Source organism: Acipenser ruthenus, chromosome 12 (assembly GCF_902713425.1).
Source record: "Acipenser ruthenus chromosome 12, fAciRut3.2 maternal haplotype, whole genome shotgun sequence".
Classification (NCBI taxonomy): domain Eukaryota; kingdom Metazoa; phylum Chordata; class Actinopteri; order Acipenseriformes; family Acipenseridae; genus Acipenser; species Acipenser ruthenus.
In genome coordinates, this window is record NC_081200.1 from 39,256,516 (window position 1) to 39,281,544 (window position 25,029).

General features: G+C 38.5%; 1 protein-coding gene across 2 annotated transcripts in view; it reads right to left on the minus strand.

Moving 5' to 3' along the window:
• The window catches only part of pde4ba (phosphodiesterase 4B, cAMP-specific a), a 106,182-nt gene that overhangs the window by 72,886 nt on the left and 8,267 nt on the right, over positions 1-25,029 (minus strand). Inside the window, exons 2-3 of one of the 2 annotated variants that reach the window (XM_034028988.3) lie at positions 16,626-16,742; positions 12,690-12,928 (exon numbers count right to left, since the gene is read on the minus strand). In XM_034028988.3, coding sequence (XP_033884879.3) covers positions 12,690-12,928; positions 16,626-16,667 — 281 coding nt within the window. In that variant the 5' untranslated portion in view covers positions 16,668-16,742. Of the gene's footprint in view, positions 1-4,158; positions 4,451-12,689; positions 12,929-16,625; positions 16,743-25,029 lie in introns of those variants that run through there. The other variant, XM_034028990.3, reaches the window with a different exon arrangement.

A 25,029-nucleotide genomic window follows, 5' to 3' on the forward strand; every position in this document is an offset into this window, starting at 1 on the left:
AATTGCTAATTATTATCAAGCAGGTAGGCAGTAATTTCTAATACTTGATAGCTTACATTTCCTTAGCCTAACAAAGCACCCCCTCTTTAATAGCCAATGTTAGTACAGAAGTACCTTGACCACTGCTCCTCAACTTTCTTGAGCATCTAATACACAAAACAAGGAGCCAAGGAATGGATGGTCATGGAGACTGAACAGCTCCCAAACAAAAAGTATTACTGGTTTCTTCATCTTTTTGCATGTAAAGTTCATAGTTTAGTACAAGAAAGGATTACATTATCAAAACACAAAAAAAAATACCTCAACAATGCACACAAATATATATTTTTTTAAACTTACTAAAAAAAAAACCATTTGTCTGGAATGAACCATGCAAATAAATAAAGAAATAAATAAAAAGAAAAATATATATACTAGTCAAATAAAACTGTTGTGATGCATTGGGGAAATGAAGTGAAGACACCGAATACATATCCTAACAAAGAAAACCAATTTAATAAAAAACAAAATTCTCCCCTCCATGTTCTGCAACACAGATAACTCACTACTCAATAGCTGCCCCCCACCCCACATCATGTTCATTTTCACAAAACGTAATTCCTGTTCCAATTTCATGTATACTATGCACAACCCAAATGCCTAGCTGCCATTAGTGGGTGAAAATGCATTCCATCACTACAATTCCCCCCAAACACACAATTGAATGTTATCTTAATCCATTTCCATCTCAAGGATTCTGGAAGTGCAATTGTTTCTCTTTCTCTTTCTCTCTCTCTCTCTCGTCTTCGTGACTAGGACAGAAATAGAATTGTGTTGTGCTCTCAAAGGCTGTAAACATCCAACAAAATAAACTGCACTGCCATAATTTTATAATTTTACTTATTTCTTAGCAAACACCCTTATCCAGGGCGACTTACAATTGTTACAAGATATCACATTATTTTTACATACAATTACCCATGTATACAGTTGGGTTGTTACTGGAGCAATCTAGATAAACACTGAACCGGGGATTGAACCCACAACTCTCTGGTCAAGAGTCCAGAGCCCTGACCACTACTCCACACTGCTGCCCAAATAATATTCAGTATAAGATAGAGACTGCAGCATGTTGTATTTTATGGAGGCAGTGTAATGTGCAGATGTACAGTTCCATTTCTCTTGTGCTGTTCATGCAAACTACTTGGCTGTCAGATTCGTTATTCTTTTCACCGACACATCTACTCAAAATGAGAGAATTACTAGAAGAACACTTTCTGCACCAGTGCAATATTTTGTGCAATCAATAATCTTTTAACTAGAACTGAATGGTAATGAATCAGTCTCTAATATAACTAACTATAACTATTTCATGTTTTCTTACACTGCTGTAATGCAAACCTGTCCTCAAACCCATGTGGTCATGGATTCAATAATACCGATAATTAAATGCAGTAGTTCTATTTTATTATTAATTTTAAGAAAACTTTGCACTGGCTTCATACTACTACTTAACCACACAACACCTTACTCCTAATATTGTGTATTCATCAGCGGCCTCTTTGTGTTTCCATTTCCAACACCATGCAGTATACCCTCTATGTGTTTGCATTCATATTTCATGAGATTTCACTGTGCTGTTGTGAAGAAAAGACTCCATTCAAAAGTACCTTATTGGAGAACATTTTTCAAGTAAAGGATTCAATATGAAAATAAGCGTCTGCTGCTCAGAACTTTGTAAATTTGCTGTGGGTAACCTAAATATGTTTTTCTGCCATTTGTTTAAGTGATGTATTGAGGTCAAATGGCTTTCTAGACTACAGGGAGTGATATATTGAGTTACGCTGAAAGCATTCAAGATTCATAAATTGGTCCAGAATTTATTTTAAATGTTAATGGTGCAAAACTTTTACTAAGCCACATTTAAAGTGACATGACTGTACAAGTGTTGATTCAACCTTACTGTATTCAGTACTGGACATATTGTTCCATCTGTATCGATAGACCTGCAGACTGAACATTTTCTGTTTAGAATCAAATGGATCATTTCCTACAGCATGAAGTTCAACCTTCAATAAAAACACTCTGGGGGCTCCAGTGCTTTTGCGTCTGCATGTGTGGTTGTAGTTCTTTCAACCTCACTGACAGGGGCCCGAATCTGTGACAGCGGTCCATCACATACTGCCCTCAACACAGAAAGCAGAAACACACCCCAAAACAGTTACCAAACCTGGAATAAACATCAGACATGTAATGTAGGGGCTTGTACAGTAAATAGTCCGGAGGTTTTGTTTATTATCTTTGAAATTTCTCCTTTCCGTAAAAAAAAAAAAAAAAAAACGGTTTTCGTGATGACATGGAGTAAAAAGCTTTGTGAATCTGGACATAGCACTGGTCAATTTAATATGTTTAAATAATGGTCAATTTTCAGTACTTGAATACTCAAAATAAAATCACTATTCTTTGATAAATATTGATTACTCGAAAAATGTTCATCTTTAATGTATTACTTAGCAATAAATTGTCTGAGAGCATATTTAATTCCGACTGGTCGTCAGCACACACACCGTGTGGGTAGAGGAGGGTGAGGCTTGCTATAAGCGTTGCTTGTGAAGTGGTTAACCCTCATCTGAATCGGGACCTTGGATGGATTTCTTGCATATATTCTTACTGTGATCGACTTGATGGACGTGGTATCCAGTCCCTTAATTCAGATCCTTCAATCCTTCAGTGAAGTTCTGCCTTTCTTTCTGCTTTGAAAGCTACAACGATTTGAACAATTAGCATAATTTACACTGCAGTCAGAACTAATCAGATGTTATTCAGAAAACCCCAGAGGCCTGTTTACGTCACAGACTGCTAAAATAACATTATAATTGGTAAGTTATGTGCTCAGGGAAAACCGGGCAGCTTCCAAAGCACTGGTAAAACCTAATAAATTACTAATTCTCAAAAGACGCAACGACAGGGTTTTTCAGCGGTTTTCATTTTGAAATCTGAAAAGTTTTAAAAAGGGATGAGAAGCTCTATAGTTAGGTTCCCTTGGAAAGTCATTGATAGGTGGCTTTATAAAAGGCATTTGTAAAAGGGGGGTCCAAGTTGTTTGCATAATACATTCTATTAAATAATGTATGTAAAGAGTTTTGTTTGAACATTCTGTTGACTTAACTAAATACTGTTTATTATTCCTATTAACTGTGGGACACATGTAACCCAGTTCAAGTCATAGAGATAAAGCCTACATCATTTTTAATTGGGCATGAAAACACCTTCTGCAGTGTATGTACAGTAATGAAAAAGGGAAAAGATTTTCAAATGATATTCACAAAACATGTCAGAAATCATGGAGAGGATACATTTAAAGAGCCAGGTGTTCTGTAACCAATAATGGGGGATAATGTTGATGTTTACTCTTCCTATTTAATAAATGAAGTAGGCTACTCTGTTTTAATTATGTTTTAACTGCATCACATTTGTAAACATATCAAGGGCCTCTTCAGGCATGTGTATTTGTTTAATAAAAAACAAATATATACATTTGTATGAGCCATGAATCATTTTTATATTTAAAGCATGCACAAAAACAAAATGTCAGTCAAGACTAAAATGTTCTCTCAAAACTGCACATGTAAACAAGAATGAAGTCCTTTTTCAATTGCATTATTTCCCCACTTTTGCAAATCAGTCACATCAGCTGGAAGTGCTTGAAGCCAGCAATTTACATTCCCCATAATTAGCCAGCTGAAAGCCTTTACATTAAGAACAGATACAATGATGTGTTAATGGCAAAGCACTCTGAAACGTGTGCCTCAGCAATACTGCCTGTCAGTTGATACTAAATCAAACAAGATCATCTTGTACAAAACACATCTTTTATATTTAAAGCAACAGAGATAAAACAGTGGCAGATGCATCGATTGTTATTTGCAAGTACACAATCTGCATCCAAGCAACCCGCTAAAAGAATGCATGCCTGGCGGTTTCTCTTGAAACTTCAATATAGGAGATCTTTTTTATTATTATTTTAAACATGATTTTAACAATATAAATGTCTTGAAGCTACTGTTGCACACATGCACAAACAAGAAGGTACTCATTCATCTGTGATGACAGATGTCCCCATTCCCTCAGTGACTCGCAGTACAAACGGAATACCTGCAAGTGCAAATCAAGTCTTACCATGTATGTGCTACAGTGAAACGCCGCCGCTGACGGATGCTTTTGTTAACCAGCAACCTTCTGAACATACAAGGCGAGTTTCTGGGAGAGCTGCGGGGAGAGATTTTCGGAGAAGTGCTCCTCTTCCCCGACAGTTTGGGGGGCTCCAGTTCCAAATGCATGTGTTCTTTGAAAGTCCGAATACAGGACTCTGGCTCTGGAGCAGTCAGCTCGTTTGAAGTAGGCTCTCTTGCTGTCATATTGGTGAGGGTGATCCAATTCCTACCCCCTCCAAAGATATTATGCCATACAACTGCAGAAAAAAAATAATACTAAGTGTGGAAATAAACTCTTCAGGGAAAGGCTTTCGTTGCTTTTAATTCCAGGCTCCCGAAGTTAACTATCAGCACAGTCCTGGTAGAAACATTGATCAGCATTTGCTTTCAGTGACAGGGAGAGAGAGAGCGAGCGAGCCAGCTCTATGAGTATTGATACACCTCCTGCAGAATTCTGCTCTCATGTGCTTTCTGTGTCAGAAGCCTCCTGGTGGATATGGTACATCTGCAGAGTACACAGCAAAACTCACTGAATCCATTCAGCTAAAGGAACCACCCTTATGAAATATTAATGAGGATCCGTGATCAATCCATTTCCATCGAGTTCCTTCAAAAGATTAGCTGAAGAGGCCCTTAATGTCTTAAATATTGGATGCAAATCTGATGCCAAAGTCACAGGGTGAGACTTACAAACCGTGAGAATAACAAGCAACTGGCACGAGAAATATTTAGTCTGAATGAATTTTTTTATTTATTTTTTTTAAATAGCTCAGTACATTCAGACAGCAGAAGGCTCCACCTATTGAATGCTTATTGGCTCAGTCATTTTTGAAGGAAGATTTTTTTTTTTTTTACAACAGGCAAGGATGAGTCTGCCTGTGGGAAGCCAATCAGTCTCAGTGTAGCTTTGTAACTGCTGTTCACTGCCAACGACTTGTACCCTTTAACAACATGCCAGTGTTGAAATAAGAGATAAAAACCCTATCTGGAACACCGCAGATTACATGACGTCATGCTATGCTTGCAAAAAATCACTAATGGGCAGGCTTTGCCACATAGGGTAGCAGTGTGGAGTAGTGGTTAAGGCTCTGGACTCTTGACCGGAGGGTCGTGGGTTCAATCCCAGGTGGGGGACACTGCTGCTGTACCCTTGAGCAAGGTACTTTACCTAGATTGCTCCAGTAAAAAACCCAACTGTATAAATGGGTAATTGTATGAAAAAATAATGTAATTGTATGTAAAAAAAAAAAAAAAAAAAAAAAAAGTGTTATCTTGTAACAATTGGAAGTTGCCCTGGATAAGGGCATCTGCTAATAAATAAATAATAATAATAACAGTAGACTGGTACTGGAGCAGAGAGAAACATAGCAAGAATGGAAACAAGAAACATGAATGGAAAGTAATTCACTGGGAAATACAATAATGAAGAGGGTGTGGCCATTCAGCTGCTACCTGCTATCTGCTCCTCATTCTTTCAGGGGTCCGCAGATAAGTTGTTGTTTCTGAGGTTTACTTTATTGTTACAGAAGCTAGACAGAACATTACCCACTCAGATTTTTTAACGTTAGTTTGAAAAAAAAAAAAAAGTTATAAATTTAGGGACGATCTGTTACATTCAAAATAACATGTAAAGAGGGTAATTTGATCATGGATATTTCTGGATTTTCTGTGCCCCGCCCCCACCCCCCCCCCCCGAAACCTTCTTTCAGAACCCGCCCCCACCCCCCACATGTCCCTTCTGCACAAGGGTTCCCAGCCCCCAGTCAAATAAAAAGTAAACATCAATTTGCTCATTTTTTGTGACAGTGTCATGTTCCTAGAACTTGAAGCAGCAGGTGTCAACCAACAGAACTGCAATTGTAACATTGCAATTGTAACATTAAAAGCTTCTGAGAAGATCTTTAACACAGTTGCAAATGTAAAAAAAGTAACAGTGTCCTGCGGTATCCAGTAACTGTGAAAGCAGAACTGACAGCACATCAGAATGATTACAGAACATGAAATAACTAGCAATCTCAAACCACTGGTCTGCAAGACAGGGAACCAAGACGTCGGTCTGCTCACCCCACAAAACATGCTGTTGTTACTTGAAGTTAAGCAGGCCACAAAAAGACAGTTGAAGATGAAGAAAGCCCTTAACAGAAGTTACTGAAGCCTATTGTAACTCAAGCTTCATTTTAAGTGCATACTGTGGGCATTACCTCCAGCTCCATTTGCAATAGCAATACCTCACTAGTTGGGCTGTACATTGAACTATCTATAGATAAATGTTGCAATTCAAAAACTTTACAATGTTTGATATTTATACCTTTGTAAACAATTGTTGACCTTCAACCCGACTGGTTTCTGTCCAGTAACTGAGGTAGTCATTTTCTCATCACACATGGTGAACCTACCACATACTTCCTCTGTGGGAAAGGGGTTGGTGCTCTCTGACCTTATGGTAGGGTGACCAGATAGCAAGAGTGAAAAATCAGGACACTTTCAGTTGGTGAGGGAAGGAAAGAAACCTTGTGAACTATTGCACAATGCAAGCAACGCAAACTTTCTTCTGTAGATAGGGTTTTTTTTATTTCTTCACCTTCCTGTGTGCATTGCACTTTGGAAAAACAAAAACTTAGAGAAATATAATTTTTTAAAGAGGTTAACTTTCTTGTTTACTGTTCAGATGACAACAATGTTTTAATCAGCCTATCTGTGCGTCTGTACTGGCTTTTCTGTGACCTGCTGTACTGTATGTAGCAGGTGGGACAAAGTCAGTGCTGCATTGTTTTGATTTAGGTTGCTAAAATCTAGTTTTCAGCATTACATAAAATACCAAAAATGGATGATAAAGCAAAACAAGCAAAGTATATTTCGACTGAGGATCATGTCAAGCCATTTGCCAAATAAACTGTACATGCAGATGGAGGAAATTGTTTTGCACATCTTGTAATGTGACAAAGAAAATAGGATCGATCGCTGGAACTTCAGAATCATACATTAAACAAAAGGCTGCTACAGAGGCTGCTGAATAGAACGTAAAACAAACAACAGCTTTCAGAAAACAAACTGGAAAGTCAGCGCAGACAAAAAAGTATTCCAGTGTTGGTTGTACCAAAGTTAAATCAGCACTACAGGTCCAATCAAGCACAGCTACCTCGGTTCAAACAACCTGCTGTTTACTTTTGAAACACAGTTAGAATTTTAGACCCGAATAGGCACGTTTTCTTTGTTTTGACTCGGTACTGATAAAATAAATTCCTGGATGGGACAAATAACATGACAAAGAATGTGCTGCATATATGGACTTTATTAAAGAATGCCAGGTACCTTTGGGTAACTGAGTTTTGGGATTGTTTCTAATCGATTTTCACATCTGTGTAACTTGGCAAAGCTTTGCCTTACACTTCCAACCAATTCAGTGGATGCAGACGTGCAGTCTCAATGCATGGGCAAATCCACACCAGACAGAGAATGTCGGCAGCAACTGTTGGGAGATGTTGCATGCTTGCCTTTTAACAAATGACAGCACTCTGCTTTAGTAAGGAAGCAAGTAGCACTATTTTTAGGCTTTTATAGTGCTCTGAAATATTAGGTGTATTTAATGTTTAAACAGGTCCGCGAAATGTCTGTGAAATCCCAATTATAATCCTAATCGGATGATTTGACTATGGGCATATGATTGAATACATTTTTTGTCCCCACTGCGTTCGGTACTTGTCTTTTTTGCTTTTTAGTGACAGGCTCATCAACAACACCAGCCATCATGACACTTCTCCAGTAAAACCGGACGCACAGGCACACGCACCAAGAAAAACACACGACGCATACCGCATCATATGACTGCAGGACTGATTGGATAGCCGCATAGATGCAATGCAAACAACTCACTCAAACAACACGCCCTAAACCGGTATGCTTTTGCCCCCACGAGACAGTACAGCAGCCACATATACGAAATTTCTTAGAGAAAATAAAAATGTCACATTTTACACCTGGATTTTCTATGTTTACTCTAAGAATCGGGACAAAAGACGTCCCGACAGTACCTCGATCAGGACACGGGACAAAGCCCTTAATACCGGGACGTCTGGTCACCCTACCTTATGGTCCAGCATGTGCTACATTGAGCAGGGCAGATGCAGTTTGTCTTTTAATCCCCCCCCCCCCCCCCGTCTCAGGGTCAGCCATGTGTAATGTGAGAATTCTAAGATTGGACAAAACTGCATTAAAACGACTGTAAAAGCACCTTTACACACAATTTAAAAATAATGATTAAAAACAACTTAACTATAAAAAACACACACATCATGTAAAACTTCATACCTCATGCAGAAATACCTCATGCAGAAAGCCATTACTACAATATAGTGTAAAGTTAATGTAAATGCATAATAATGTAAAGTAAACAGTACTACCAATGTTGCAATTAGAAGAGTTGAAAGAAAACAGGCCACCAAAAGAATAAAAGTTACCCAGGAGAAATTAAATCATGGGAGAAGAAAAGCTCTCGAAAAATACTTCATAATGCAGAGAGAATTCTACAGGGGCTCAGCGGGTCGCTCAGATAATCAAATCCAACAAAAACACAATCGCACAGCTAACTGTGGAAGAATCAAACACATCCTCCTTACTGGCTTTGAAAACGCATAGGCTTTGAGTGCAGGGAAGTCACGATTGATACTCAGTTATTTCTGCAGTGACTCAACGATTTCCTTCTCCCTTCCAATCTGAACTCATGTATCATCTTAAAATAAATACATACAAACTCAGTGGTCATTTCTGAGGTCTGGGCAAAAGTATGGGACTGAAAAAAGAATGGTTAAAGCTGGAAATCAAAAGACAATATAATGAATGCTTTAGAAACATTGAAATAGGACAGCTATGCACAGTACTGTACAGCGACTGATTCACCTATTCAGATCTTTGGGGCTCCCTAGAGTAGATGGAATTCCTAAAGAAACAAGGGAAAGCCAAAATACAAACTGATTTCCTTATACTGTATACCGATGGGTTCTTAATGGCCCTATTGATACTAACATGCTGCTAAACCTGTTGTAACCTGGTCTGATAATTTGCCTTTGACTTGCTTCAAAATATAACCGCATATATTTTCCTTTTTTTCCACATAGGCCTACAGCATTTAGGAAATGTATCACTCTATAAACCCATGTTTCCTAAAACACAGTTTCTCTAGAAGGAGGAGCATGACCATGTGACTCACTTTTGCAAGCAGGTTTCAAGATAGGAGGACGCTCCTTTCTAGGGAATGTCAATAAACTGGACTGTCAACAAGACTTACTTTGTGATAATGTAACAAGCAGAAACCAAAAGGAATTGAAATTGTAAAACTGAACAGGACTGTGGGACACTGCACAATAAAACAATGCACTGTGCTATGAACAGGACCTCTAAAGGCACAGCAAAAAAAACAAAAACATCCCTGTTAAGAAAACAAGAGCAAATACAACATTGTATTGATTGTATTCATAATAATCCCATTCAAATAAATTAATTTAAATATTTGCCCAGTAGGCGGCACTGTGCATCAAGATTCTGGTAGAATTAAGAAAGGAATATACTTATTAAAAAAGGTAAGTAAATTTGAGCCATAATGTATGCAGCGCCTTAGCTATTATATATTTTCATTTTATAGTAATTGCTGTGCAAGTATATATATATATATCATATTATACAATTAAAGAAACAGAGCAGTAGATCCCTACTTTCCTTTACACTTTATGCCCCTCTTCCACAGTTGCAGTAAAATATGTGCTTGTAAGCCCCATGAATTCGTAACTCCATCATGAAAGCCTTTGCCCACAAGTGAATTTATATTCAATTATGTTGCCATGAGCCAACCTTGGATAGCAAATAAAAATCAAATCATGATGCAGCTTCAATTTGAGAGAATGGTTTCCTGCTGATGTAAAATGATTTTGCTTCAAAAATAACTACCTTCAAAGTTCTGCTCTGAAAAGGCATTGCATCCTCTTAGAACCAGAAACAGTAAAACTAATAATAATAATAATAATAATAGACACACCAAGGGCATTTTCAACATAGCAAAGGCATGTTCAAGTAATACATTGGTAAGCACAATAGTTCAGGTTTAGCATTGACTGTAACTTACACTTGCTAACAAAAAGCACAGCATCATTTATACTCCTTTTTCTTCAAACAGAAATGATGTTGCATGACAACAGCATCACAATCCACATTTAAAGGGATTGAGAAATAATAATCCAATACAGCTATTTGGTGTATTAAAATTGCAACTATTACTGCATACAGCAGATTAGTATTATGTGCATTACATGCATACAGCTGGTAATATATAAAACACTAAAAGGAGACATGACTTTTTGGCCTCGCTTTAGTATAGAGAATATTAGATGACAGGTCCTGTACGACAACACTGTAAACGGTTTATTTTGCCATCAGATCCTGGAGATTGAATTACAGCATTAAAACATGCCCTGCCATTAGTTATGTTATAGGACACACATGTGAGGAAGGCAATACAGATTTGCAGAAAACACAGGTGCTGCAGGAATAACAGAGGGGTGGTAGTAAGACTTGTACTGCCTTGGAGTTTGAGCCACACCTGCCTTTAAGTTTTTATGTATGACTAAAAAAGCTCAGGATGTGAAAGAAAAGGTTTTAAAACATGGTGTTCTACTCTTCAGTTTAATTGTTTGAACACTCTGGACTAGAAGTGAAACAAGAAGCAGCTACTGACATAACTGAAGGCCCTCTACACACACCTAAGTCGTTATTTTCAATTAATGAAACATTAGCTGTTTTTTATTTGACTTCGAGAAACGTGAAATGATTTAGGGTGCTGGTTTTAAGATTATTTGGATAGACTCCCAGTGGTGATTCATGCAGTCAAGAATAAATGAGTTTGAGCTTAAAGCCATTGATACAACACAAAAACAAAGGTCCGTTAGCTCAGTAAATGAAAAAATAAACGCCCTCTGCTGGCTGATGTAAACTATTTATTTTGATTCCTTGCTTTTTGCATTTCTAATGAATTCACTTGCTTGAAGTCTACCTTTGTTAAATGTATCACCTTGGCATTTTCACGCATGTATTTAGCTGGTTAGTATTACGTGGAGGGCACATGAAGTCACTTTGTGGCTTGGAACTTAGCTTCAGGAGACTAGGTTTAAGGCCACTGCATGGCACACCAGGGGAGACTTGGGCTTTGATACAGCAAAGTTGCCTCAAACTAGGTCTCCTGGAACCAGGTTTTAAGCCACTGTTCCTGAAAAAGTGGATTATGTTCCCTCAGCTTTACTCAAATGACTTCACCTGCTTCTTTAAAACTCCCCTTACACCTGAAGAAATGTTTGCATAGAAACGGTTAATCTAATGAACACTGTTAACTCTGCAAACTAATTATTAGCACAGTGTTTAAAGAGACTGAAATGAGGTGGTCCGGGTCACAGCACAGCACATTAGGTATGTTTGAGTTCATAACAATAAAATAAAAACCTGCAAACTTCTACTGTATGTTACCAGCATCCAGCCTCTTTTGTGCAAGGGACTATGGTTCATCTATTGAGCATCTATTGATTTTGATGAATGCTGGCTCTAGTCAGCACTGTCACTCAAACACAAGGATCCAGGATGTTTGCACTGGCACAGCATTCCAGGCGTGGACAGGGTTCACTCGCACTAGAACTGGCTGCTGAACAAAGTAATTGCACTTGGTAAACATGTTCCTCCCAAGGGCTGAACTACACCACAGTGTACGATTAAAACTTTATTATCTCTGCTTATAGAGGGTTAGTGGATATGCAAATAATTACATCTACCACAACCCTATTACATTAGACTCCACTATCAATGGCTCCAAGGCATTTTGTTATCCATTAAAATTAGATTGTGTTGGTAGTCATGCGTACACAAGGACAAGGGCAGGCAGGGTGTACAGTAGTTTGCACATACAACACAGGAGGTGATTGAAAACAAGCCTTTTTGTAATGAGTTTATTTTACTTTGAAAGAGTTTAAATAGGCTTCAAACCTGTGGACCACTGTCTAAGCATACACATTTTTCACGGTATTTTTTAATGTCTCAAAGATATTTATTAAAGAAAAGAAAAAACATTTTTATATTTGTGTATTATGGGATTCATCACCAGCAGTAGAGGGCATATTGCCATTAGTAACCATTGTAATGTCATAATCACCAATGTTTTCTGTTTAAAAAAAAAAATTGAATTATATCCATTTCAGTTCAAACTTTATGTTCAAGTGTAAGTGGACAGTTTCCTAAATATTTCTTTATTCTGACATTATACAGATATACATACGCCTCCACTACAGGACATTGCTGTCACCACCGATATACATCTACAGCAGTTGAACCCGTGTCTGTAGGACCGGGCACCAGACAACCCCTCCACCTCATCACTGTGCCAGAAGGAATCAGAAATAGTGGCACCTGGTCCTCCCTATGACCAACAACCGTCCCATGGCAAGAAGGAAGATTGACAGAGCTTACCACTCAGGATCCACTGGAGTGATGTCAATCCGAGGGGGGATGATGAAGGGGAGGGTGGTAGGTCTTGGGATGAACTCTTCTTCTGGGGTCCTCGCTCTCTCTGCCTGTCTCCAGGACAGGGGCGGCAGCTGCAGGTTGCCAGAGTACCGTCTCCTGCCTCTCCGGAGATCCACACCCAGGGTGTTGGCTGAAGAGGTGAAGGATTTGCTCAGGCCACAGTCAGGAGGGTCTTTATTCCCCTAAACAGGTACAGTAGAGACACTTATTATAAATAATAATAATAATAATAATAATAATAATAATAATAATAATAATAATAATAATAATAATAATAATCTATATCCATATCTATATCTCCAGGCTTTGCATGAAACGTTTTCAATGCTTCATTTTTTTTTTTAAGGAATTGTTTATAACCTGTAACCATTATTTTTGCCGTTGTAAGCTTCAACAGGTGTGTTCTGTCACCTGTCCAGTGCACTAAATTTATCAAAAAAATATTTTGGATTGATTTCTATTTTTCAATAACCAACTGAACTGAGCAAATGCGTGGTGCAAACAAAGGCAATACAATGTTCATGGTTCGGTCACTAGAGGGCACCCTTGCTTTATGAAGACTCTTTGGATCCTTTAGGATAGGTATCTATTTCAAGGCATAGCCGTCTCAGTCAGAAGACATTCTCAACATAAACAGTGGAGCTGAACAATGCATTCAGGCTGCATACCCTTCAGCTGCTGTGTAATGAGAGCCAGCTATTCATGAATAACAATTAGTTAAAAAAAAAACAAGGGACAGGGGTTGTGATGGAGCATATGCTTGTGTGAATGATGATGGGGTTGGTGATAGAGGAAACATGGATACTTGGCAGGCAGAGTTTTTGCCCAAGTGGCAGAACTGGCAGACGATCAGGAGGCACTGAAACACTCCAGTTTGAAGATCTGTGTGTAGAATAAAAATGGAGGACTAGAGGGAAAAAAATAAATACAAGAAAAGGAAAAGTAATAGGGAGTGTCGAGCAAAAAGACAGAACTGACAGCTTGTATTTCAAAGCTGGCCCGTGGGGCCTTCTCTTCTCCTGTTTCAGCACAGAAAGCAAATCCATAGAAAGTGGAAGCATTTTGAAGATAACTTCATTTTGCCTTTGGTTTATTTTTTGCATTAAGTCAGTTAAAGTCTTTACAATGGATGACTGGTGTTTACGGTGAAGGTGAAGGTTGAATGGAGAGGTTATAGGAAGAGCGATGGTTCCCTAGAGGGGAAAAAAACAAGCCGAGAAGCAGATCTGCACTGGAGAAGCAGGGCTCTGCCATATCTCTCCTTTACACAGGCGGCAGGTAGAGTCGTTTACAAGCACAGGCCCTGGTTTACGCACAGGCAAAATGAACGAAGGAATTATTTTTATTTAACCTGCATGGCATATAACATCAATTACAAATGTAGTAAGCAGGCCGGTTTAAAATAGCCTCTGTGACACAAACTGCTGCCCTGCCCAGCTGCACTGCGGCTCAAGCACTGATGCGGTGATGCCTGCACCAGCCTGCCATTGGCTTGGATCCTGACTGCCATCTGGTCCTGCAGTCTGAACCTTGCTTGGTTTCCAGGGCCTGGATTAAGCAATGACAAGTCTGAGCTCCTGTCACTGATAGAGGCATCTCCCCCAAACTATAAATTTTTTCAGAAGGCACACCTTGTAGGGTGGGGTGGGGGGCTGGCTACCATTCACCGCTGTAATTATAATGCTACACAAAATAAAGCTATTCCTCTTTTGAATCATTAGTACCAACCTTAACTTTAAAAGGTCAATCACCGATGATTACTGCAATTATTTACCGTCCACCCAAATCCAACCTACCTTTTCTTGCAGATTTCCTTGCTATGCCCGCTGCTATGACAGACATTTTAAATCTACATATTGATAGTGACTCATATAAAAGGAGCTTCTAGTCACATATATACCTTATTGTGATTTAAGATCAGCTCATGGAGGCCTTCTGTGCCTCCCACGAGTGTACACAAAAAGGAGAGAGCTTTTAGTCACTGTGCTCCCAGACTGTGGAATGCACTGCCACCTCATATCAGAAGTGCTACATCAGCTGATGACTAAGTCAAAATTGAAAAATGACTTTTTTAGATTAGCTTTTTTAAACTGAATTTTAAACTGAGTTTCTCTATTTACTCTTTATATAAATGTATTGTATTTTGATTTTCTTCTGTTTTGTCCTGCACAGCACTTTGATATATTTTTTGTATGAAAGGCAGTATAGCAATAAAGTATTTTTTTTTTTTATTTATTTTTTTTTTTATTTAGTCGTCGCCAATTTTTTACCCCAGTTTTCTCCCCAATTTAGTATGCCCAATTATTATTTGTATCCTCGGCCCACCGCTCGCAACCCCCTCGCCGACTCGGGAAACGGCGGCTGGAGCACGCGTCCTCCGAAACATGCTCCTGCCAAGCCGTCATTTTTCACACTGCGGATCCACAGCAATGCTACCAGACCTATAGTGCCGGAGGACAACACAGAACTGGCAGCTCCACTGCAGAACCACAGGCGTCCTATCGGCCACAGGGGTCGCTGATGCGCGGTGAGCCGTGGATTCCCCTGCCGACCTAAGCCCTCCCTACCCGGGCAGCGCTCGGCCAATTGTGCGCCGCCCCCTAGGAACTCCCAATCACGATCGGCTGTGACATAGCCTGGATTCGAACCTGCGATCTCCAGGCTGTAGGGCACATCCTGCGCTCCGTGTGGAGCGCCTTTACTGGATGCGCCACTCGGGAGCCCAGCAATAAAGTATTGATTGACTGCATATCAGTTTGAACCACCCCAGGCCTTTATAACCAAAAGCAAGTTTATAAGCAAGTTTATATTCAAAAGCAAGTATTCAGAATTCTAAGAAAGTGAGAATAATGCCTGTGTACAAATGGAGTGAATGTCAAACAGCCTTCTGCAAGGGAGAAGGTAGGAATATGTGTGCTGTGCAGAATGAGGACTACGTGCTGGGCTGCATCTTAAGAAGACTGGGTCAGATTCAGGAAGAATCCCAGGCAGTCTGGCACCCCAATGACACAGGAGACAAATGAGGGGAGAGGAGGAGGGAAGAGGAGGGACTTGAGCTTTGTATAGAGGAGGCTGCAGAATGATGACATGAATGCATCCCTGAAAAGGTAACCAAGCCAACAAAACGACACTGCAGGAAGAAAAAGCAGAATGAAAACAATCTCCACCTGGCAAGAGGGACACAATTAGAGCAGTCTCCAATGACTGTGACTGTGGTACTAAATCAGCCTAATGCAAACCCTAATCATGATGCAAGGAAGCACCAATTGCTTCAGAATATTAATGGATTTTTATCTATCATGGAATGAATACAAGAATGGAAGCTATAGCTGTACCCACTGCGTCAGATATGATTTGCTATATAATCACATGCGATTGATAATTGACAAATGGAAAGAAAGAACCAAAATATATACAACAAAAGTAAAAATAAATAAATAAATACATAAATACATAATCTATGGTAAAAGATACAAGATGCAAACTGAATTGATAAGAAACCCAGGACACTGCAATAATGTCACGGAGGATGGTCTTGAATTGACCAAAACTTTTGTACTTTTTCCCTCCTGCACTGTTTGTCCAGCACCTTTGGTCTGTACTTTTCTACAAAATAAATGACTCTATTTTTGCAGAAACTTGGCAATTTTGCCAAATCTTTTTGCTACCACCCATAGCTCTCCAACAGAAATTATTCATTTTTTTATTATTATATAAAAGAGGGAACAGATGGCCAGTGTGACTTTTCCCCAGGAAAACATGCCTGTCAGATACAATTTGATCTAAAAGCTTTGAAAGCTGAAATGGAAGCTGAAATCACAGCGTTTCACTCAAATTCCATTCAACTTGGTAACACCTGACATGTGGACAGTTACTCACGTCATCCGGAGACACCGTCAGAACACTCCTACTTTTCTTCATGGTGGGAAACGGGCCGACGTTCGGGGCAGATCCCAATTCGATTAGTCCGAGCAACTCTTCGCAAGAATGCACCTCCTGGACAAAACAGAAATACAAGCTAGGATATTTCAAAGCTGTTTTTCAGTGCAGTGCTACAAGACCTGCCACTGGTTAGTACATTCAAATATACCACTGGGATTGTATATTTAAAACTGTTCATATGAAGGGAGGTCAATACAGTATTAGTTTACTCCAACTACAGAATGGGCAGAAATGTGTGATATTTAAAAAGTTTGTATCCTGACAAACAGCTGTTATCCCTGTGTGCGCCCTACAGTATATTCACCGTATGGTATGTGGTATAACTTGTGGAATAAGGTGCATAAGCAGTGATGGATTTTCTTAACGCTGTGCTCCATCCCCACAACCCCATGCAACATTCAAAGCATAAACAGATCAACAGCCAGAACTGGATTTGAAATAGATGTGTTGGTCTTTATTTATGTTATTATTTGCTGTACAATAAATGTACTCTTTTTTTAAAACATACAATAAAACGTTACAGACATGAACATTTCTAAGTTAAATAATTAAACTCCATCTATTCTTAATCCTCGCAGGCTCCCACAGCTTTTAGCACAGCTCTATTGCAATTAATTGTTTTAAAACTACCAGCCAATCCATTATTAAGCTGAGACCGGAACAGACATTTAAAATGAAAAGAATGACTTTTCAGTTCTATTAAACCACGGCGCTTTCAGTTAATACCTTGGGGCTTTTTATTTATCCTATTACTAGATGCCTTTTTTTCAAATATATCCACACACATATCCAATTACAGAAGTTTGTCTAGGACTTTCTGGAGTAAAGGGTCAATTTGTGTCAAAGATCCAACTGTACGTTTCCTTGTTCACTGTATTCCTTTTTTGTCTTGTTGCTATTTACGTCACCATGCATTTTCATTGAATTTATTCATTTACAAACTTGTTCGTGTTCAGATAATACTGGAAGTAGGAATTATTACAGATTTACTTCTACATCACAGTCCAGATAAAACTGTCCCTGGATATAGCCGTTTGATACAATTCAATTAATAATACTTTAGCAAACCTACATATGGAAAATAACAAATTAATCTGCTTTCATGATATAATGCAATGTATTAAAGCGCTATGATTAGAAAGATTCCTGCAAAAGATTAAAGGTCCATGAAAAACTATGTGGATTAATAAATCCCCAACTGAAGTTACACCACCTGTCAGCTTTATTACCAGCAGTATGATTCTGATTTCCAGTCCTATGCAATATACAGCTCTGTTTAAAGGCTTTGCATCGCCTGGAATTTTAGGATTGAGACATTTAAAAAAAAAAAAAAAAAAAAAATAATAATAATAATAATAATAATAATAATAAACTATGTGAACATCATTTAGATATTTTATTTAATATCATTTAATCAAAGAAACTACAAATGGATATTGCAAAAGTCTACCGGAAGCCATAATCGTAGTACAGCCATTTCATGACAAATTTTGAAACGTCACATTGTTCAATTTTTGCCAGTTTTTTTTAAGTGTATGGAAAACTACAAAGTGGTATGTAATCCAATACCTTAACGTAACATTATTCAGCAGGTTTCATTCAGCTTTATGAAGCAAAATTAGTTCATTCTGTAGGGTGATGCAAAACTGTTGGCCATAGCTGTATGATATGCTTTAAAAAAAGGACAATATAGATATCTGGCTCTTGTGATTTCAAGCAAACAAAGCAGAAGCTTAATTCCCTGCATTTAATGGACTCTGAGCTCACTTCCAGCTGGAACTCCAATCAGGATTTCTAGAACAAGGTATTGGTAGCATCAATATTCTGCTCACACAAAGCACCATTGCACTCTGTCTGTGTAGTACAGCTCCCCGTCTTGTGTGTATCATTTGGAGATAAGACTTTTCATAAACTGAGACAGAGCATGAAATATTAAAGCTTTGCAATCAGATCAAGCTTGTGTTCCTCTTTCATAGGAACTCTGAGCAGTGTTATTTGAGATTACATGTCAAACACCTGCTTGAGTTATATTCCAGCTGAAAAGAGGGTACACAAGACAAGATTTGGGTTTTTTATATTTGAATTGGAGTTGATAAATACCAGCCTCCAGAGGGATGCCAGAGTTGCAGAGTTGGAGGGCAGGATCAAGGCTTCAACTAAAGTTTCAGTGGCTCTTTGAATGTTTGATAATAATAAAAGGTCCTCCAATAGCTTAACTCCAATCTTCAACATGAGCCTCTTTTTTACCCTGTAAACTGGGAGTTGAGAGTACCATTGAGTATTGGGTTTTTCCTCTTCTGGTGGACGTTTCAGACTCAGAAGTCTTTGCTCTTTGGACTTTACTGCGATTGTTGTGGGGGAAGCACACTGTGATGCAACATTGTAAGCGCATATATGCACTGTATAACTAAACAGTGGTTACATTCATTTTTAAAATACTTATTTAATCAAAACAGAGAAAGTAGAATCCCATTCCAATGGTAGGGGAAGGAAAGAGATGTAACTCACCTGGGAACATACAGTACAGAAGAGAGCTGTCAAGTTAAAGAAGTGCTCCAGGTAGCAGGGGAAGCTCAGTGGAATGCTGTCACTCTTAGGTGTAATAATACAACAGAGCTTTAAGATGACACCCTCTGCTGTTGCAAGTAATAGTAGGAGCACAGCTACAAAACAGAAGGTTTTAATGGATGATGACGAGGAAGCTTGTGTCCCAAATGATAAATATAAACCAAATAATTCTATTTTAGTGTAGAACTGAATGTGGTTGTGATGGCACTGCTGGTTTAAGACACTGGTATCCTTGTAAAACAATGCATTACAAAGTCCATGTAATTATCAAGATTTTGGTCATTTCATGATTCAGAATTATCAAATCCCAATATATCAATATGTCAGGAAGTGAATACATGCTCCTTTTGTTTTACAAAACACCTCAACACGAAATGCACTGGTCCTCACAAACCAATTTAGAGGCTGATTAATAGACTTGTCTCCGAGATTGGGATTAGTATTTAGAGGCTGATTAATAGACGTGTCTACGAGATTGGGATTAGTATTTAGAGGCTGATTAATAGACTTGTCTACGAGACTGGGATTCGTATTTAGTGGCTGATTAATAGACTTGTCTCTGAGATTGGGATTAGTATTCTCCAAGGTGTGGCTCCAAAGGATTTACTTACTTATCAGTACAATAACTCCTGACACCTTATTCAAAGAAACGCATCTGAATCTGCTCTACAACACTGTCTGGCTGCCAGAGGAAAAAATAGAAGCCGTCTGTGCCAGGGATTGGAACAGCCACTACAACCGAACAAGCTTAAAAATATAAAATCACTGAACTGGCAGAACCATCATCTTGGGGAGAAGCATTTGGAAAAAAAATGTACTTCACATAGAGCGACATTTTCATTCCATTAGATTTGTTTTTTTTTCCCATGTGCTGTATATTTAAAGCCTTGGATTCAAGGCCTCTTTAATATTGTATGTATCTAATGTAATGCTCTGCTTGCTCCACAGAGCAATACAATCAATGCAAGGGCTCCATTCCAGCTTTTTACAAAGACCATGCCTATGAAAAACAAACCAATCATTAAGTCTTAAGAGTAAAGCTGAATTGAGCAAAGAATAACACAAGTAATGCTGTAAACTTGATTCCAGTTTTATAGATCATGCTAACCAATCTGCAGACTTGTTTAGTCACTACTAAAAAACACTTACTGTATAAGCTTTACTCATAAAGAAACTACGCTAGACAAAAAAAAAAAAAAACATCTAGTGTATATCTGTAAAAGCAATGGTCTTCAATACACAGGCTATTCATTCATCTCAGTCATACCAGTACATCAAGAACAAATTTAATGAGGAGTGAAAACACTACAGTAATATCTAACAGCTGATACAAGAAGAAGGGTTACCACCTACAGTCCATGGTAATAATGTATATAATAAATGAAGCAGAAAACGGGTCTACCCTCTTCTATTGACCCTCCCATTTCAATACCTCGTATTCATAGCAATCACAGCAGGTCTTCACGCTGCACAGTGTGAGTGAGTGGGCCCCTGGGTCACGCTTTGCTACAGTACCACAGCACATACTGCTTAACCTTTAATACAGATAAAGAAAATGCATAGCTGTTGCATAACTCTATCCCCTGGGGTGATCATGAACAAAAACAATAAGTGTGTAGAGTCCCAAAACATCTACTCACACACAGCAATGCAAAAACACAAACTCCATCAACCAAAAAGAAATCAAATAAACACAAACAACCTGACAAACACAGACTCTTCCTTGACATTGTCGACACTAAAATACCCAACAACTGCAATCTTTGCCATTTCTAGATCCACATGCCTTCCCTGCCATTTAGCTGGGAAGCATCAATACTAATTTGACATTGGCTTTGACATTACAGCTACAGTGTTATTTGTCATTATCTATTACTTTGTACGAAGGGCATGTATATGGGTGAAACTGATTTGATTTAATTCTCCAGGCCTAACTTCTGACCTTTTCAACCACAGACCTACATTAACGATGCTGTGCACATGACTAGACAGATTTTAAAACACAGTGCTGACAAGCAGACCTCGCAGCATTTGACATCATTTAAAACCGCTGCACGTTAACAGCGGATGGGTTTGTGACAGAGTTCTTAAATCTAAAGAAAGATCTCTGGTTTAGAATTTCGTCTTTTTCTGTTGAAGGTGATGGTGATCGCAGATTAGAAGAAAAACAAGATACTGTGCTTGCCTCCCTGTTACTTCCATTTCTTTTTAGGTGGGTTTGCTTGAATACAAAAGCAATTATATCATGATTTACAGAAAAATAGAACACTATATTATTAAAGGTCATATGTTTAAAGAAAGCACTGATCTTAAAGTAGGTTGTGTAGAATATGTGCGGTCATGTGGAGTGTTCTGTACAGTAACCTGATAATCTTTGCTGACAGACACACCTACAGACAGCTGATGAGTATTACTGTAAATCACCCTCTTTAGAAAATGCATGCTAAAAATAGGATGATCTTTGGAAATAAATGAAAGGTAGTATAGATTATAATACAATGCTGCCACAGGGACTCAAAGTATAATCTCACCTAATTTGGGATTTTATTAAAATATTCTCCAGCTTGGGTGCATGGATCAAAACATGACAAATGAGAAAAGAAGGACAATTCAGATATTCAGCATTCTCTACATCCATTGCTGAACAAAGATGTTTTTTTTTATAAAATTTACCAATGATATAAATTTTGTTGTCAAAGATCCTCCCAGGACTATCAGTGAATCCAACAGTAGGACATTTTTCTTTGTTTTTTCCAGTGAGGAGCACGATTTTCTGTAACCTAAACCTAGATGCTATAATTTACAAAATGCAACTTCAGTAACATTAATGCATGCTGCCTTGAATAAAACGCTTTATCTTGGCTAACCATAATGCAATCTATTATTATGCTACAGTTATTAATCACTAACATGCTAATTAAATGTAATTAACAGTGCAGGTTAGAGGTGCAGAGCTTTTGTTTTGTAAATGTGAGGAATCATTTGTGCTGTCAGACATTATCTTTCTACATTTTTATGGACTTTTCCAATGACATTATCTTTTAGAGATCTGACAGCTAATTTTATGAAGAACAGCAACAGCTTTCAGTGCAAAAGGTTTGACACTGATGAAGACAGTAGCCCATTTAATATTGAGTGTTTTTGAGATTGTGGATGACTGGTGAAACAAGACTGCATTCTTTGCATGTAGATGAGACTGAAATATAGATCAGTTTCCTTTATCCAATTTACCCAAGCAAGTATTTGACCTCAGAACCTACTGAAACAACATCTAGATAATCATATCTTTTTAAGCAGTTTGAAGTAAGCATGTTTTTGTACATTATATTTGAGGCAATGCACCAGACTTCTTTAAAACAGGCTTGGGCATATTGGCCCACACTTGCAATTCTATTTCAAGTTTCCATCTGCAGTACAATACATTTGCTTATAAAATGTTTTGTTTCAATAAATTACATTTTGCAAGGCTTTCCACACTTTGTTAAGATACCTGTATATGAAAGTAAACAAAACTGAAAATGTGTTGCTCAGAGGGAATATATTAGGCTCAGGTTAATATAATCATACAGAAAGATGATGTTATACAGTATATATAAATTAGCATCTCTTTTAATACACATATACACTTGTATTGTATTGTGAGGTATTACAGCAAGGATCCTGTGAACTGTGATTCACCTGACTTTTTAGACTTTTTGAAAAAAAAAAAAAAAGAGAAGTTATGAGATCATGTTCCAATATTTTTGGAAAGAAGTCATATCCAATACATTTTGAAGGTTGCTGAGCAACTCCAATTAGTTTTTAAAAAGATTTGACCGGATCCTTCTAGAATATATCATTAACTCAAAGATAAGAACTGTCAAGGCAGATTGATGATCAGATTTAATTGGGACTCCTGATGTAAAACCCCAGTCAAGTATCGCTCGACTTGCTAACTACAAGTTGTGTGGTCCTCTGAGGGGTCCTAATAGGCCATTCTTAGGAGCACCACATTAATAATGTATATTGTAAACATCATGATCATACCTCAGTAAATTACTTTCTATACATGGTCAAGAACACTCACACTGGGGGTTTCTTTTGCTTTAAATCATATTTACGATTGAAAGGAATAACCTAAACGCACAAGATACTATTACTATTATTAAAAACGTACAACATAGATGAGAGACTTTATCTGCAGTGTTTGTATAGTCAGTTTTTAACACGGACTGAGCCAACAGATCAAAGGAAATGATCAAAGACCACCTGTACACATACAGAAGGATCTGCCCATTCTATGAGTTTGTCTGGAATACGTTTATGCCCCAGTGAATAACAGAAATTGCTGTAATATTGATCATAATGGTACAACTGTAAAGCTCTGCCCTAATCATTCTCAATCGCCTATAAAACTAATTGGTATCAAGAAGATCCCACATGTGAGAAGTGTTGAGATAAAGAAGGGGAAGGAAGGAAGACAAACACATGAGGCTATTATTATTTAACACAATAAAAGTTACCAGACCAGAAATAAAACTCAGACATTTCATTTTAGGATTGTAATTGGTGGGTTTTTTCCTTCCAGAAACAAATTGTGTTAAAGATTTGGATTATTATTATTATTTATTTATTTCTTAGCAGACGCCCTTATCCAGGGCGACTTACAATTGTTACAAGATATCACATTATTTTTACATACAATTACATTATTTTTTACACATTATTTTTACATACAATGACCCATTTATACAGTTGGGTTTTTACTGGTGCAATCTAGGTAAAGTACCTTGCTCAAGGGTACAGCAGCAGTGTCCTCCACCTGGGATTAAACCCAGAACCCTCCGGTGAAGTCCAGAGTCCTAACCACTACTCCACACAGGATTAAACAGCTTTAAGAATCCATATCTTCACCTCGTGTGCTGGCATAAAGGCCCTGTCACAAAGACGGCCAGAGTGAGTGGCGTCAGACCGGAAGCAGGAAGGAATACACAGAGAGATGTGGTTTGGTATAAGCTGGGCGCGTGATCGCGCTCAGCATTTAATAAACAGAAAATAAAAGGTTTGAAACACAAAAACACGGGACACGGCACTATACGCCAAAATAAAGAGACAAACAAAACAGACTAAACAGTGAACAGACAAACGGACAAACACGGTGAGTGAAAACACTAATTACTTTACTTTACTTTACTTTTGACTTTCTTTTCTCCTTCTCTCTCTCCCGTTCTCCACTCACCAAACACCAACCACGAGTGACTAAACGTGCATCTATTTATACTGTTTGTGCTGGGATTCATTTACTAATTAATTATTCACTTGAATCCCAGCACGTGAATTAATTCTGTGCAACCCCGTGCTCGCATATTATATTTTAAATGCACGTGCGTGATGTGCAATCCCGTGCCTAAATACAAATATACAATTTAAACACACGTGAAACACAGACCTGTTTATATCCCGTGTACCAATCTATACACCAACATTAACATACGCACCCATACATACATACACAGAACACACAAATGCACACAGGGGCGGGGCACTTTGCCACATATACCCCCCCTTGTGCGCAGCACACATGGCCTCAACGGCCACCTCCCCCCTTAAATACCCAGCAGTCCAGGCCAAAGTCTCGGGCTGGGAAGGGAGGCTTCAGTGGGCCCTTGGCTGGCAATGCTGTCAGCACCCCTGCCGGTAGTGGCACGGCTGACAGCCTGTTGGTCCCGTCCTGCAGCGAAAAAGCTGCGGGGGCAGGTGGTCCCCCGACCTCCCCCTTCTTCATAGCCGGCAG